Genomic DNA, 16,451 nt, shown 5'->3' with positions numbered 1-16,451 from the left:
GACTATCTCCCACTCGCTAAATGTAAACCAAAGGTACGACATATAAATCTGACTAATATTGATTTAATTTGTTTTATTGATTTGTAAAGAAAGATACTTCTTTATATATATAGAATTGACATGTAGCTTTTATAACGATAAAGATGAGATAGACTGTCAGTGGATCCTTGTTTGCTTTAGGTCATGTGAAAGATGAAGCTTAAAGGTTGCATAAATAACTTTGAACGTATTAAATATCGTTTCAATTACACAACCATTATTGTTCCAAATTTGCAATCTGTCTCAGATGTTTCCACAACGCTGTCTCTTCAGGGTACTCGTCCACGTGTATTATAAATTCCTCCTCAACCATGTTTAACAGACACTGAGGAAGGTCCTGTGCTTGGATGTCACCAACCAGTAGGATCAATATCCGGTTAGGAATGAGGGCATTCATGGAGTATATTGCTGCATTGATGGTGAAATGTGACCAGGCAGAGGGGTCGTCAAGGAAATCATGTGATACAACAAGAACGGTCTTCCAACTTTTGTTAATACCTTCTATAATTCCGTCAGCAATGTCATGACCCGGAAGTACTTCACGATCTTTTAAGAAGAGACGCACAGGGTGATTACAGAGCTCTAATGCAGGCCGTAGTTTCCGATAAACAAAAGGAATGTCAGCTTCACAATATCCGATGTAGAGTGTGAAGGAAAAATCTTTTCGAGTAAGATACTGGACGCCAAACCCAAGTGTTCCCATGACTATGTTTTTGAATCTAGTTGGGTTTTTGGAGATAAGGTATACAATTGCAATAGACGTCAGGAAGACAGTCAAACATGTGACAGTGAGAGTTAGGATCCATTTACCAGTACAGTGACGGTAGATGCTCATGTAATCCCCGACAACCTCAACAGTTCTTGTCATTTGTCCGTTGTCCTGAATACAAGGGAAATTCCTGTCAGACTCATAAATTACTGGTGAGTCCATCAACCACAGGATAAAGTCCAGATTTTCACAGCCACAAGAAAATATGTTGCCTTGAACTATGACCTTCAGACTGTTTCTTTCAGCTGAGGAATCCAAGTCAGATTGTGTATACTTATCCAAATGTCCTATCATATTATATGACATGTTCAGAAGCGTAAGACGTGGAAAAGTAGTTGTCACAATGGGAATGGTATCAAATCTGTTTTGCGAGAGATTAAGATGAATGATTTTATTTTGATTTAAGATGAATGGGAATAATTGTAGGCCATTCAACGAAAGATCTAAATATTCGACTACTTGAAGTACACCAAAGATATTCCTAGCATTTAGCACATTATTGGCAAATTGTAAGTTGCAGTCTTTCAAAGACAAAGCTTTGACGTTTGAAAATGACTTAAAAAATTCTTCAGTAACATTGCCAAGTTTGTTTCCAGATAAGTCAACGTGACTTACATTTTCTAACCCTTTCACACGAATACGATCATGTTGTTGATTGTATCCAAAAAGCAATGTGTCAAGATTTTCTGTGTTTGTAAACGTGATTTCATCAAAAGTAAATGACAACATGAATGCCCCTGTTACATCAAAATATTGAAGGTTTCGGGGTAGCATCATAGTGATATTCTCACCTTTTCTTCCATCTTCGTCTTCCCATACGTTTGGATCAAATGTATGATGTTGATGACCAACGTCCAGATGTCTCAGTCTTGAAAACAATGCAAAAATTACCAAAACCCCTAGATCTCCAATGAGACGGTTTTCTGAGAGATCAAACACTTCCAAACATTCACGAATGGGTGACTTGTTGAAAGAACTTGTTTCAATTAAACATATTCGGTTACCTTTCAAGGACAACTCAGAAACACATATCTGAGCCAAAAAGCGTGTGCTGTATTCTGTTAGGATACGATCATCCACATCTTCCTTAAAGCGAGGTTTGGTTTTAAATGTGTTGTTCAACCATATTCTTGTCATGTTCCTTCCAACAAGAGGATAAAGAAGATGTAAAACATTTTGGATACCGATGGCATTGTTGGTTAGTTCCAGATGTTTGAGGAAGGGCAACGGGTCAAGAACACCAGTCTCACACAACGTTAAATGGTGACAGTGATTAAGAAGAAGTACCTCAAGTTTTGTTTCATTTAAACGTCGAAATGTTTCATTTGTTATTTTTTCTAAAGAACAGTGGCCACCATCCATCTTGAGAACTTTGAGATTTGTCAGTTTGGAGAATCCAGACCCAAAGACAGCATCTGGAACGGGGTCAATGTACAGGCTGTGGAGCTTGGTGAGGGGAGCTAACACCAAATCTGGATATGCTTTCATCTTATTATTCTCAAGATTGATTGTATGCAAATTTCCAAGGTCACGGAAAAGTCCTTCGGGTAAGGAGTTGTTGTTGTGCGACAGTTTGTTGCTTGCAAGAAGCAGAGTGGTCAGACTGAATACCCCCACCAAGGCATCAGGCTCCATAGTGATAAGTAAGTTATTGTTCAGGTTTATGTACTTAAGACAGCCACAGTTTTGAAATGTCAAATTTCTCACAACTGTAATCTGATTGTCACTGATGTCAAGGGAGGTAACGTTCCATGGAAGGTCGTCAGGAATATACAGGAGTTGTCTCCCTCTACAGTCAACACACAGCCCGCGATGTTGCTCATGGAAAGTACAGACGTGAGTATTGACCTTTGAGATCCTTACTGCAACCATTATGAGAATTCCGATGACCGCTGCCATAATGACTGGAAAAGAAGATTCAATGACATATCATAAACGGTTATACTGATAGCATCTGAGTTCAGTACGAACAAACCTTGCATAATTTGCTAGTTATACAGGAATCAATTCACTGATGATGGTAGTAAATCCTAATCCTAATCCTATTGCTAATAAAGCCGTGAAGATCCGGGGTAGAATATGTCTTCAGCAACTCATACTTGCTTTAAAGGCGACTATGCTTATCGTAAGAGGCGACTAACGGGATCGGGTGGTCGACTTGGTTGAAGCATGTCATCGATCCCAATTGCGTGGATCGATGCTCATGATTGTCTGGTCGATTGTTTACAGACCGCCGTCCTATAGCTGGAATATTGCTGAATGCGGCGTCAAACAACAAACCAACCAACCTTCAAAGAAGGATGGAAAGAAGGGACATGACTCTGTGATCCTCAGAAACTCGGACGCTGACCTTTGCTGACATGAAAGGTAAAAGCGATCAACAAGCCAGTGTAAGTATTCACAACAGGTAATAACAGTGAAAAGGGAAAATCAGAAATCGATTCACATTATTCTCTTCCGTACTTGAACAACAAGGGATATGCGTCTTTCATGTTTCTTTGTAAAATGTAGAAACGACAAAGTAAGATTGACTGTAGAAATATCCAAAATCCCACGCAGCAATAAGTAGGATTTAAACAGTTATTCCAGATATAAGTTGGTTCAGTTTATTCGCGTGACACTAAACATTCCACAAGCGCATTGTGGAGCCAAGTAAGGCATGTTAACTTTGACAAAGTTCTGCGTGGCCTGTTATTGTGACTTGAGGTGTTTTCTGTCGTAAACGTTGCAACTTACGTTTTTACCACTAATGTTATCTTGCCGAGCCGGTTGCACTACACGATACCGTAATCGACATTAATCTATGGCTTGGTGCGTGCAATGGCGTCCCCTCGGGTGAACAAGGCGAGGAAGAGCAACTGCACAGCAGTGTGACTGCAGAATGTTGCTATGTGCCCATCGATGGGCAACACATGTACTTGTTGATATAAAACGTTTGCAGCGTTGCTCAGGCCTGTGGTCAGAGACAGATATAATTCAAGAGGCATCAACGCCTCCCTTGCAAAAAGCTTTGTGGCTTCTGTCACATGTCATATTTCTTTCCAGGGAACAACATTCAATTATTCGACAAGTTTAAAGAATCTATTTCACTGATCTATCATTCGCGTAGATGCGCCATCGTGATTGAGAAGAATGAAAGAACAACGTTACCAAGGATACAATATGCGGCGTGATCTGCTGTTACGCGGTTTACACCGAATTCATGCAGTATCATGCAGTGCAGTGGTGTTCGAGGTGTCATGGAGGTAGTGGAATACGCCGAGTAGACACCAGTACACTGACATGCAGTATCCACACCCCAGAGGTGTTCCAGGTGTCATGGAGGTAGTGGAATACGCCGAGTAGACACCAGTACACTGACATGCAGTATCCCCACCTCAGTGGCGTTCGAGGTGTCATGGAGGTAGAGGAATACGCCGAGTAGACACCAGTACACTGACATGCAGTATCCCCACCCCAGTGGCGTTCGAGGTATCATGGAGGTAGAGGAATACGCCGAGTAGACACCAGTACACTGACATGCAGTATCCCCACCCCAGTGGCGTTCGAGGTATCATGGAGGTAGAGGAATACGCCGAGTGGACACCAGTACACTGACATGCAACAGAATACAAAACGAGCAGAACGTGAAAGAATAGTTAATAACCAATCACTGCAGGTATCACCACGGGAACAGCACCTGTTAAACGAAGTGATCTGACACATTTGGTAGGAAAACAACTGCAACAGCTCAGATACTTGAATCGAAAGAAAAAACAAATTAGTTTCGTTTACTCACCTCTTTGGAAATATGAATAAAAGACAAACTGTAGCTAAGGTTTGTGCTGTGTTTTGTAGTGAGAGTCGCTTCCTTCTTGTTCAATGTATTACTTCCTTTACCAATCGCTTTCCTGATACTAGATATGCCATTGATTACATGACAAGCTTGTCATTTCTCTCACTACAGCTATAAAGATGTCATGATTGAGAAAAGGAAAAGGGCAGGCTTGTCATTTATCTCGCTACAGCTATAAAGATGTCATGATTGAGAAAAGGAAAAGGACAGGCTTGTCATTTATCTCGCTACAGCTATAAAGATGTCATGATTGAGAAAAGGAAAAGGACGAAACTAGCACACTGAATTATTATACCTTAAAGACAACATCCTTTATTGAGAGCGCCTTTTCATGAAAAGTCATGCTGCAATTGTTGGTGGATATTTGCGTCCCTCAGCCATGACGCTATCGTTGGGTCGGATCCCATATTGGCCCTAATTATCATTTCAATATCATGCCTTTGTAGGTTAGGTGAAATTGGGTTTAACGTCGCGTCCAAGATTATTGCACTTATATAGCGACGTGCATGTACGTGTGTGTGTTTGCGTGGCTGCTTGTACTAGTCAGGGCTGATGCCGATTTATAGTGCTAGTACCATGCCTCAGTTTAACATGAATACCCCACTCAGACACAGTATACTGACTCCGAGCCGACCCGTTCTTGTTTTAGCACCTTAATGCCATCTTTTAACATCTTTTGGTATGACACGGCAGGGGATCGAACCCCGGACCTACCGCTCTCAGGGTGGACACTCTACTACTAGACCACGGAGGCGGTCTCATGCCTTTGTAAGGTAAACGTCTATGGCCTGTGTCAATTTGGTCTTGATGTGATTTCTGAACGCCAAGATAAACAGATCAAAATGCTCCCAAATGTATACACTGAACATATCGTGGGGATTGAAACTGGTGGGGATTGAAACTGGTTCCAAATAACTTCTGTTTATGTGGATTGGTCTCGTTATATCAAACACTGGTTTGTCTGGTCCTAACGTGATTATGTACAATACGCAGTCTTGTGGATGAAATTGTCGTTTTGTGGCGTCAAACAAAATTCTTCTAGTGCCTCACTGCACACTGACCGATTATCTGATGATCTATACATTATTTGGACAATTGTTCCACTCGGAAGTAGCAGACATCAATGTATTTCCTGGTTCTTGTTAATAGTACATAGGCAGTAACCGTTGAAAGGAAACTTTCGAATGTAAATTGGCATGGTTAGCGTGCCAGGACCAAGGGAAAGTCTCTATATCAGAGGTTTTTCAACTTAAACGGTTTTAGAATAATTTTCAAATTTGAAGTTTACACGAAATACGGCGTTTCCATTGGACGAGAGGTTGGTCACATGATGTTCATAAGTGTATGAACGACACATTTTGAAGTTCATACGTTTTTCACGAGATTGTATTCTTGTATGACGTAAACACTGACGGGCTACTTACACATGATTGGGGGAACCCCTGTGAAATCCTTAGCATGAATAAATACAGAGGCGTTTTTTTAATCATTTAGACCCTTTAATCTTGAACTAGTGTTGTAGCATACATTGAGAAAGGTGAGAGTGTTTGAGAGCATTTTCGTTCACAAATATCCTCGCTACGACCCATCCGAGGGAACAAAACGAAGAAATTCACTTCCAAACTATTGTGGTATCCAATCGATCCGTGTCAGTCTACAGCTATATATGAATTCAGCTTAGTATCTTTTTGACACATCTTTACAATCACCTTTCAGTGATCGCCAGTTGATCAATAATATCTAACACATGTAACCGCCACAGGTTCATTAACAACTTCGGAAATATCTCCTGTCACGTTTATCGTGTCGTCCATTTTGACATGTACATGTATTACTGGGGTAGTTCTTAACATACCTTTCTCATCAAATGATGACTATTTTGGTGTGAAGAAACTACAAAAGATGTTCCTATAGGAACACGCTCATGTCACCTCTCTTTTCGAGGAACAACTTCATTCAACGATACAACCGGTTGTTGTATGGCTGTCAGTGTAAACATTTCAAGGCCTTAGATCGTCCTTATTTCCTCCAGTATTGCAACATGTTAACAGTGGACATCTCAACACCAAGAAAAGACTTGGGGGCAACCATATCAACAATTTCTAGTTTTGAATTACAATCAATATCCATGCCCCACACCTCAGCACCATACAATAAAATTGGTAGTACTTTGCTATCAAAACCCATATCATCATAACATCATATAGTATAGGTTTAAGAATTGATAAACTTCTTAAATACAAAATAATGCTCATTTAGATTGCAAAATAGCACTGTCAAAGTGCTTATCTCAAGAGATATTTCTAGAGAAAGTTATGCCGTAATATTTATACGAGGTAACACATTCAACAGGAAGTTACCTAAAATACCACTTCTCCGATTTAGAAAGTACAAAGGATTTATCAAAACAATCAGACATTACAGACGTAGCTAAATCAGCAAAGTACATGCCAAACGCCGAGCATATATCCTCTGTCGTGGTTGAATAAATCCCATTAAAAGTCCGTGTTAACATTTGTCCATTCTGTCTCGATGGACGTTTGGTCACTTTCACATATCCATTAATGTCAGCATCTTATAATATTTCACATTTTATCGCCAGGAGAGTATTGTTTTATGTGAAATGCTGGAGTTACTCTTTGATAACATCTATGTGAAAGTTTTGGGTAAGGCATTCAGGCAAGAAGTAGGCATCTCCATGGCCACCAATTGTTCTCCCCTTCTTGGTTTCTGTAGCAAGAAGGAAACGTCCTTTTAAGCAATCCGAATCGAACATTCTTTAATGCCATGGTAGAATTAGGTAGTGATTCACATGAAACACGTGCTCACGATATGGTCGGGATCGTAGAATTGACCACACTTAAAATTAAGAATGTTAAATATTTTGGGTCGCTTTTAGTTTATGAAACAAATAGTATTCAGTCACACTGAATGTGAACGAGAAAATACCTTTGACATGTAATGTGAGACGTCTACTAAAGTGGCCATATTTTTATTCTTTTCGCGAATCGACTGGAAACAGGAATATTGGCTAAATATATGTGACCATGTTTCAAACAGACAAAATCTAAATTAGAAAGAAAACTGATTGCGTTAGAAATACTAAGCTTGTTATCAAGTCCGTTTACATTCTAGCTAAAGATGGAGCACCCGTGTAGGCGTGCGCTGGGTCACACCCGAGTCCCTAGGGATGCGCATCTCAGGATGAGGGTCGCAGTAAGTATCAGTGCAGAAGAAGAATAGAACGTTTTTACCCTGTGTGACAAGATCCGCACTTGATTCTTCATACAGATACGTCACTTTATCTGAGACCAGCTTGTCATCCAAGTAAACCCTCAACCTCATTTCTGGAGGATATAATTTATAAAGGAAGAAACAGCTTCCTCCTGGTTCGTATTCTGTAGGTGTAGTCCTTGGATACTTTTAGCTTTGAATCATATTTTTATAAAACATGTGCCGAATCAAATATTGCATCTGTGTCATATCTGGATAAGAACTTTTCTGACAGAGCCTGACTATTGTCGTGAACGTGGTCCACGTGTTATATGAAAAATGCTTAACTTGATATTCAGTCATATATGGAATTCATGTAGAAATGAAGGCACATGATTCTGATAGGGCCTGACTATTGTCGTAAACTTGGTCCGCGTGTTGTATGAAAAATGCTTAACTTGATATTCAGTCATACAAGGAATTCATGTAGAAATGACACACATGTTCCTCTCACAGAGGAGGGCTTTCCTCGGGGTCACCAGGTATACCGCAGCAGGTAATTCCGAAGTGAATAACATCTCACTCTTGTCTTATGCCTCTTCTTACCCCTTCAATGAGTTCAAATTAGTTTATGCTCTGGTAATGTTCATGTTAATTACTACAGTTTATTCCGTTAGGCTTTCAGTAGCTCCAGCAACAGAAATATCTGCCCGCAATACCTGGATATCATCAGTACTTGTGAGGGTAGTCTGTCTGGTATTAGGTAAAGGATTACTCTCCACATCACCAGCTAGGACTACTATGTTTACGAACACACTGACACCAAGAAAGTGGGCCAGAGACATCAACCGCTTGCGAATACAAATTTTCAAACATGTACATTGTCTCCTTTAAAAAGGAATCTGAATAGCTCGAATTAACCAGGAAAATCTTTCGTCACTACCGTTAAATTGTAATATATCTCCTCGGTGTTGTCAGTAGTGAATTCAACTTCCCAATGATTCACAAAGCCATCGTATGCACGATACCAATAAGCGTAAAGCTGCACATAAAAAGAAACACAATAGATAAACAAAATTATCCGGCGTCCATGTTGTCAGGCTTCCTGTATCCTGGCATTGTAAAACTTCCAATCTTTCCTATCCATGGCTCATGACTAATGCCCATTGTCAGACAATCACGATTCTAAATGTTGATATTGAGCTTATTTTATCTAATAGCGAACAATTTCACGAGCGTAAAAATCTATATATTTTACCACCCACCCAGATATTGATAATAGGAAATTCTCGCTCGAATAGTGCATGCATTGATAGAAGTCTAGGGTGCTTTCTCACACGGAATTCTTACAATCCTCCAATTTATGAGAGAGAGAGAGAGAGAGAGAGAGAGAGAGAGAGAGGAACACAAAGCTGTATTCATTTTGAGTTATCAATATCATGACCCTCCTTGTGTTGAGCCAGCACACAGCTTCTTGAAAATATATGCTTGCATAAAGTAAGACTTGTATACATGTATTGTATGATAACAATAGCGAAGGGGCCGTGGGGATGGCTCGTGGTTAAATTGTCACGCCGAAGACCCGAGTTCGACTCCCCACATGGTACACTGTGTGAAACCCAATTCTGGAGAGGCCTCTGGTCACCATTTTTTAACTCGTTGTGCAATGACATTATGAAAAATAATGAAGACACGCAGTCTCGTTAGTAGGACAAAGTATGAGGTAGTCCAAGATCTCTGCAAGGACCAGGTGGTTCATGTTCCCTTGTCTACTGGGTCAGTTGGATACTTTTCTGAAAAATAATGAAGACACGCAGTCTCGTTAGTAGGACAAAGTATGAGGTAGTCGAAGATCTCTGCAAGGACCAGGTGGTTCATGTTCCCTTGTCTACTGGGTCAGTTGGATACTTTTCTGACAAATAATGAAGACACGTAGCCTCGTTAGTGACACGAACGCCAGTATGCTTCCAGCGAGGATTCAATACATGCCCTTTTCATTTCCTGTATTCAATATCCCCTCTATATGCATTCCAAAGGTTTCTTTTGTCAGTTATTATCCGTCACTATCAACGGGAAGAAGGAAATACACTGATAACTGCAACTTCCTTGAGGCATTGTGTATTCATAACTTCCTTAAGCTTGTTGAACAATTGCCTTTGTCATGAATTGAATGTTGTTTGACGTCACAATATGACCTAGAATGTTCAGGAAAGCTATTGGTCATGAGGAAAATAGATAAATCAACTAAGGCTACTTATAAATATACACTAAGCTAGAAGGGAGCCAGTCGTACACAACATTTCACCTCGAGACACAGCACAAACGTAAGCTACAGTTTGTCTTATTTTTATATTTCCAAAGAGATGAGTTGGTTTCTCTTCCGCTGTTTAGTACTGTTGATGATACATTCGTATTACAGTGTTAGTACAAAAGTATCTGTCGAGGACTAATGGTAGGTTTTATAATTTATTTGCTTTTTTCAGAAAGGCTTTGACTCTGTAAATAGAAAATGTCTTTCGTATACCATTTTTTAAAGAAAGGGATTTAAGGTAAAATATTTTATTGTTTTATTGGAAATGTATTGTGAGGTAAAATATGCTGTAAAACATACACATATATTTCTCATTACTTTGATACTCTTAGTGGTGTATATCAGGGCTGTCTTATGAGTCTTTCTCATTTCTCCCCTGTGGCATTGAGTTGGACGCTATGTTACATGAATATAATATGATACATTTTTGTTAGTCAAGAACTTATGGATACGCAATAAACCATGTCACCAAGCCGGACCACCCGATTCATTTAGTCGCCTCTGAAGACAAGCATAATGTGCTGAGGACCTATATTCTTACCAGGCCCCCCACTGATCAAAGGTGATCATCACAATCGTTCGAATGAAACTGGCAACTCGGGGTAGAATGTATCACCAGCCCCACATGGTAGTCGTAAGATGCGATCCCTAGCACTGGCCGGAAGAGGCGACTAAATGAAACTACTTGTCAGATTCTGGTACTTGGCTGATTGCGATTAAACTTATCCCAACTTGGTGGAACGTTGCTCAAAATATCATTCACTTGATTGTCCGGCCTTGACAGGCCGCCGTAATACAGCCGAAATATTGCTGAATGCGGTGCTAAACTAACAAGCAAAAACACCTCAACCCAGACTCGTTTATTTACAAGCCACCGTTTCATAGCTGGAAGATTACTTGAATAGTGAAGCGTTAAAACATACAAAGCAATTTGTCATTTATTAACATTGATTGAAAACAAATAATAATGTATATCATGTTTATGTTTAAATAGCAGTTGTGATTTTTCTCATGTACGTTTTTTAGCTCCGTTGAAGAACTATTCCACAGTTTATCTTACTTTGTTGTCCCTACAAAGGAACCTGAAACGCGAATTATTACTTGCACATGCTGCTAGGTTAATATTATAATCACTGACTTGGTATCGCCACTGCTATTGTGTTTCATTCTGCCATTGTAATTGAACTGCCATTAAATTGTACTCCAGAATGTACTGACATTAAATTGTACTCTAGAGTGTACTGCCATTAAATTGTACTCTAGAGTGTACTGTCATTGTAATTACCTAGTTAATTTTATAATACAGTTGTTAATTGAAAAAAACATTTCATTGTTGATTTCACACTGAATTATTTTGAGTAAAGATTTCCTAGTTAACTTATTGTTTCAATCTGAAAGTCGACACGTAACCAAGTGTTCTTTAAAATAGCACGCATACAAATTATACACATGTCAGAATCAAATGGTGATTAAAATGTCATTATAAACGTTGTTGGGAAGTCATCACCTTCTCGTTTATTCTTTTTCCAGACATAATGGCAGCGGCAATCGGAATTCTCATAATCGTTGCAGTAAGGATCTCCAAAGTCAACACACACGTCTGTACTTTCCATGACCAAAATGGCGAGTTTGTTGACTGTAGAGGGAGACAACTCCTGCAAGTTCCTGACGACCTCCCACGGAATATTACCTCTCTTGACATCAGTGACAATCAGATAACAGTTCTGAGAAATATGACATTTCAAAACTTAAACTGTCTTACGCACATAAACCTGAACAATAACTTACTTATCACTATGGAGCCTGATGCCTTGGTGGGGGTATTCAGTCTGACCACTCTGCTTCTTGCTAGTAACAAACTCTCACAGCACAACAACTGCTTACCCGAAGGACTTTTCCGAGACCTTGGGAATTTGCATACACTCAATCTTGAGAATAATAAGATGAAAGCATATCCAGATTTGGTGTTAGCTCCCCTCACCAAGCTCCACAGCCTGTACATTGACCCCGTTCCAGATGCTGTCTTTGGGTCTGGATTCTCCAAACTGACAAATCTCAAAGTTCTCAAGATGGATGGTGGTCATTGTTCATTAGAAAAATTAACAAATGGAACGTTTCAAAGTTTAAATGAAACTAAACTTGAGGTACTCCTTCTAAATCACTGTCACCATTTAACGTTGAGTGAGACTGGTGTTCTTGAACCGTTGCCCTTCCTCAAACATCTGGAACTAACCAACAATGCCATCGGTATCCAAAATGTTTTACATCTTCTTTATCCTCTTGTTGGAAGGAACATGACAAGAATATGGTTGAACAACACATTTAAAACCCCAGCTTGCTTCAAGGAAGATGTAGATGACCGTATCCTAACAGAACACAGCACACGCTTTTTGATTCAGATATGTGTTTCGGAGTTGTCCTTGAAAGGTAACCGGATATGTTTAATTGAAACAGGTTCTTTCAACAAGTCACCAATTCGTGAATGTTTGGAAGTGTTTGATCTCTCAGAAAACCGTCTCATTGGAGATGCACGTTTTGTGTTATTCGTTGCGGTGTTCTCACAAATGAGATACCTGGACTTAAGTCATCAACATCATACATATGATGGAACTATAAGCGGATGGGAAGGAGCAGAAGGGAGGAAAAAGGGGAACCTCACGCTGATGCTACCCCCAAAACTCCATTATTTTGATGCAACAGAAACATTCATGTTGTCAGATACGTATGATGAAGTCACGTTTACAAATACAAAAAATCTTGACACATTGCTTTTTGGATACAACCAACAACATGATCCTGCTCGTGTGAAAGGGTTGGAAAATGTAAGTCACGTTGACTTATCTGGAAACAAACTTGGCAATGTAACTGAAGACTTTTTTAAGTCATTTTCAAACGTCAAAACGTTGTCTTTGAAAGATTGCAACTTACAATTTGCCAATGATGTGCTAAGAGCTCGAAATATATTTGGTGCTCTTAAATTAGTGGTATATTTGGATCTTTCGTTGAATGGCCTACAATTATTCCCATTCATCCTAAATCAAAATAGAATCAAATATCTTCATCTTTCGCAAAACAAATTTGATACCATTCCCATTGTGACAGCTACTTTTCCACGTCTCACGCTTCTGGACATGTCATATAATATGATAGGACATTTGGATAAGTATACACAATCTGACTTGGATTTCTCAGCTGAAAGAAACAGTCTGAAGGTCATAGTTCAAGGCAACATATTTTCTTGCGGCTGTGAAAATCTGGACTTTATCCTGTGGTTGATGGACTCACCAGTAATTTATGAGTCTGACAGGAATTTCCCTTGTATTCAGGACAATGGACAAATGACAAGAACCGTTGAGGTTGTCAGGGATTACATGAGCATCTATCGTCACTGTACTGGTAAATGGATCCTAACTCTCACAGTCACATGCCTGACTGTCTTCCTTACGTCTATTTTGATATTTTACCATATCTCCAAAAACCCAACTAGATTAAAAAATATTCTCATGGGAATACTTGGGTTTGGGGTCAAGTATCTAACTCGAAAAGACTTTTCTTTCACACTCTATATTGGATATTGTGAAGCTGACATTCCTTTTGTTTATCGGAAACTTCGGCCTGCATTAGAGCTTTGTAATCACCCTGTGCGTCTCTTCTTAAAAGATCGTGAAGTACTTCCGGGTCATGACATTGCTGACGGAATTATAGAAGGTGTTAACAAAAGTTGGAAGACCGTTCTTGTTGTATCACATGATTTCCTTGACGACCCCTCTGCCTGGTCACATTTCACCATCAATGCAGCAATATACTCCATGACTGTCCTCATTCCTAACCGGATATTGATCTTACTGGTTGGTGACATTGAAGCAGAGGACCTTCCTCAGTGTCTGTTAAACATGGTTGAAGAGGAATTTATAATACACGTGGACGAATACCCTGAGGATCAGACAGCGTTGTGGAAACATCTGAGACAGATTGCAAATTTGAAACAATAATGGCTTAATAAGTGGTATGATAATCGGTAACTAGGCTGGGTAAAAGAGGCAGTGATGCAATGTCTTTTTTCATTCGTGTTACCATATACTGATCAGGATCTCTAAAGGTATTTTCTGTAGTACCTTACGTCCAGGAGGCCTGTTGTGAACCACTGCCGGGGATTCATCTTGGAGTGGATGTACATTACATACAGGTATTTTCTGTAGGATGTCACATCCCAGAACCGTCTATTGTATTCGTCTCCAGATGTTTAGGAAGCTTTTTATGAACCACTGCCAGGGATTAATTCTGAAGTGGATATATATTACGTGCATGTTGTACAAAGAATTATTGCAGTGTTTTGTAAGTGAATACGTTGTGTTTTGCTGAAGTAAACATGTGTTTTATTCACATTAAATTAATCACGGTTTCACATATTCCTTCACAACCCAAACTATAGTAAAACATATTTATGTCATATAATTTGAACTGTAACTAATGCATGTCTACAATTGTAAGTCCCCAGAAAACTATGCATGGAGAACGAGGCGATTGAATGGATCAGGTGGTCAGACTCGGTTGATTGTCATGAGCTACATAGATATGGAACAGAAAACCCATTTTGATGAAGCTTGGCCAATCTGACCAATGACTAGGAATATATGAATATATTTTCAGCGCTTCAAGATTTACTATGTTTTTGTTGAAATGACAACTGTAGACCCACAAGACGTTGTTTTTCAGAACATCCACTAAAACGAATGTTTGGTGTGTGTGTGTGTGTGTGTGTGTGTGTGTGTGTGTGTGTGTGTGTGTGTGTGGTGTGTGTGTGTGTGTGTGTGTGTGTGTGTGTGTGTGTGTGTGTGTGTGTGTGTGTAATTATTGTTTTCAAACATTATCGGGAAGATATTAATCTCTATTGGTTCTACGATTACGTTCATGACACAGAGGCTGTGCAGAAGATCACGATATGTAAAATAATAATAGATGTCATCGCCAGAGAATAACCAATTATCAGCTAAAACAGATTCCTTGTTGGTTGTGGTGTGTTTGATTTGATTATTGAGGTTATTGAATATTTTATGTCATCGCTAAGACGCTTTTGTTAAATCTAAATGGTGTGATCACTTCTGACATGATCATCATAACGTAACTCAAATCACATGAGATTGTGAGTGAATATTGTTTTACATATGGCTAATTACTTTGTGTAATTAAGACACAAAGTCATCTAGTTCACTCCTTACAACAAGCTGACATTAGTTAACTATTATGACAGTGGCGTTGGGGTAGCCTAGCGATTACAGCGTTTGCTTATCCTTTGGGTTCGATTCCCCACAAACATACAATATCCATTTCTGGTGTTCCACGATGAGATATTTCTGGAATAATGCTATAATCAGCATAAAACCACAATCACTCACTCTTATGACCAGATTGAGATTATAGTGTCCTTCGATACCGCGGAATCCGCACAATGGCGCTTGCCAGATTGGAAAGGAGGAAAGAAATTAATTGTTGGCCTGTTTCTAAGCTCAGGGCAATATTGAACGACAGCTTCATCCACTTTCCGTCAAATGATAATACCATCGTTGTGTCACACACTGTCACGAAACAGCGTAAAACTCAACATGTACTCAACTTGACAATGTATGTATGCTGAGTTGAGGATGTCCCTCTGCCACAAAATATTTCAGTGTAGAATTATACATGAAACATTAGGAACCGCATACAAATCATATACATGCATCAAAAGTGGGGTGAGTAAATTTAAAGTTTAAAGCTTTTTTGTTTGTGCAGTCAATGTATGATGAAATGGATATGACCTATTGAATAAACAACAGTCTGACTTCTGCAGGAACATGCCTCTACAGTGTCATGTTAAAATTACTTTTCTCTGTGCTCTTCCTGGTTCATAGACTTAGTATGACAACAACACTGTCAGGCCAGACCCTTTTGTTGTTTTTTAGTTTACGCGTTTTCATCGTGAAAAAATTGGTTGGAAAGTTGATAAAATGCCTTGAACTGGATTCGTGGCAGTAAGCTGATATTTTTATTGTCAAATATAAATTGTCAATGCAAGAGAATATCCGCCCAAACAGATTCCATTTGTCGCAAAGGGAAAACAGCTCTGAAAAGTATATGAATAGACCGCTGAAAATCAGTGATGACACGAGGTGTTCGCGAAAAGCAATCTGTTTAGACGGCGGTAAGAAAAGCCCTACTTATGATATTCTTCTGAAGTTTCGATTTGTTGCAGCTATCATAATAAGTGCACCCAACACCAACACCCTTCCTCCATGGAATGTAAT

The 16,451-nt window shown here is 39.4% G+C and overlaps 2 protein-coding genes across 2 annotated transcripts; one reads left to right on the top strand and one right to left on the bottom strand.

Moving 5' to 3' along the window:
• Positions 1-256: 256 nt before the first annotated feature.
• On the bottom strand, positions 257-2,707 carry LOC139474629 (toll-like receptor 4). The gene has a single exon (XM_071257711.1). It carries the CDS (start codon positions 2,705-2,707, stop codon positions 257-259), a length of 2,451 nt encoding a protein of 816 aa, XP_071113812.1.
• A 7,449-nt stretch (positions 2,708-10,156) lies between these two features.
• On the top strand, positions 10,157-14,312 carry LOC139474623 (toll-like receptor 4). The gene is made up of 2 exons (XM_071257707.1): positions 10,157-10,180; positions 11,698-14,312. The coding sequence occupies exon 2, from the start codon at positions 11,703-11,705 to the stop codon at positions 14,157-14,159; it is 2,457 nt and encodes an 818-aa protein (XP_071113808.1). The 5' UTR covers positions 10,157-10,180; positions 11,698-11,702; the 3' UTR covers positions 14,160-14,312.
• Positions 14,313-16,451: the final 2,139 nt, after the last annotated feature.

This window comes from Haliotis cracherodii, unplaced genomic scaffold, assembly GCF_022045235.1.
Source record: "Haliotis cracherodii isolate W230 unplaced genomic scaffold, xgHalCrac1.p SCAF_3, whole genome shotgun sequence".
Classification (NCBI taxonomy): domain Eukaryota; kingdom Metazoa; phylum Mollusca; class Gastropoda; order Lepetellida; family Haliotidae; genus Haliotis; species Haliotis cracherodii.
The sequence above is the reverse complement of the archived record's forward strand: the minus strand, read 5'-3'. Positions and strand labels throughout refer to the sequence as shown.

Excerpts from the sequence above, each read along its gene's own strand:
- LOC139474629 (XM_071257711.1), bottom strand. The coding sequence starts at position 2,707 with ATGGCAGCGGTCATCGGAATTCTCATAATGGTTGCAGTAAGGATCTCA.
- LOC139474623 (XM_071257707.1), top strand. The coding sequence starts at position 11,703 with ATGGCAGCGGCAATCGGAATTCTCATAATCGTTGCAGTAAGGATCTCC.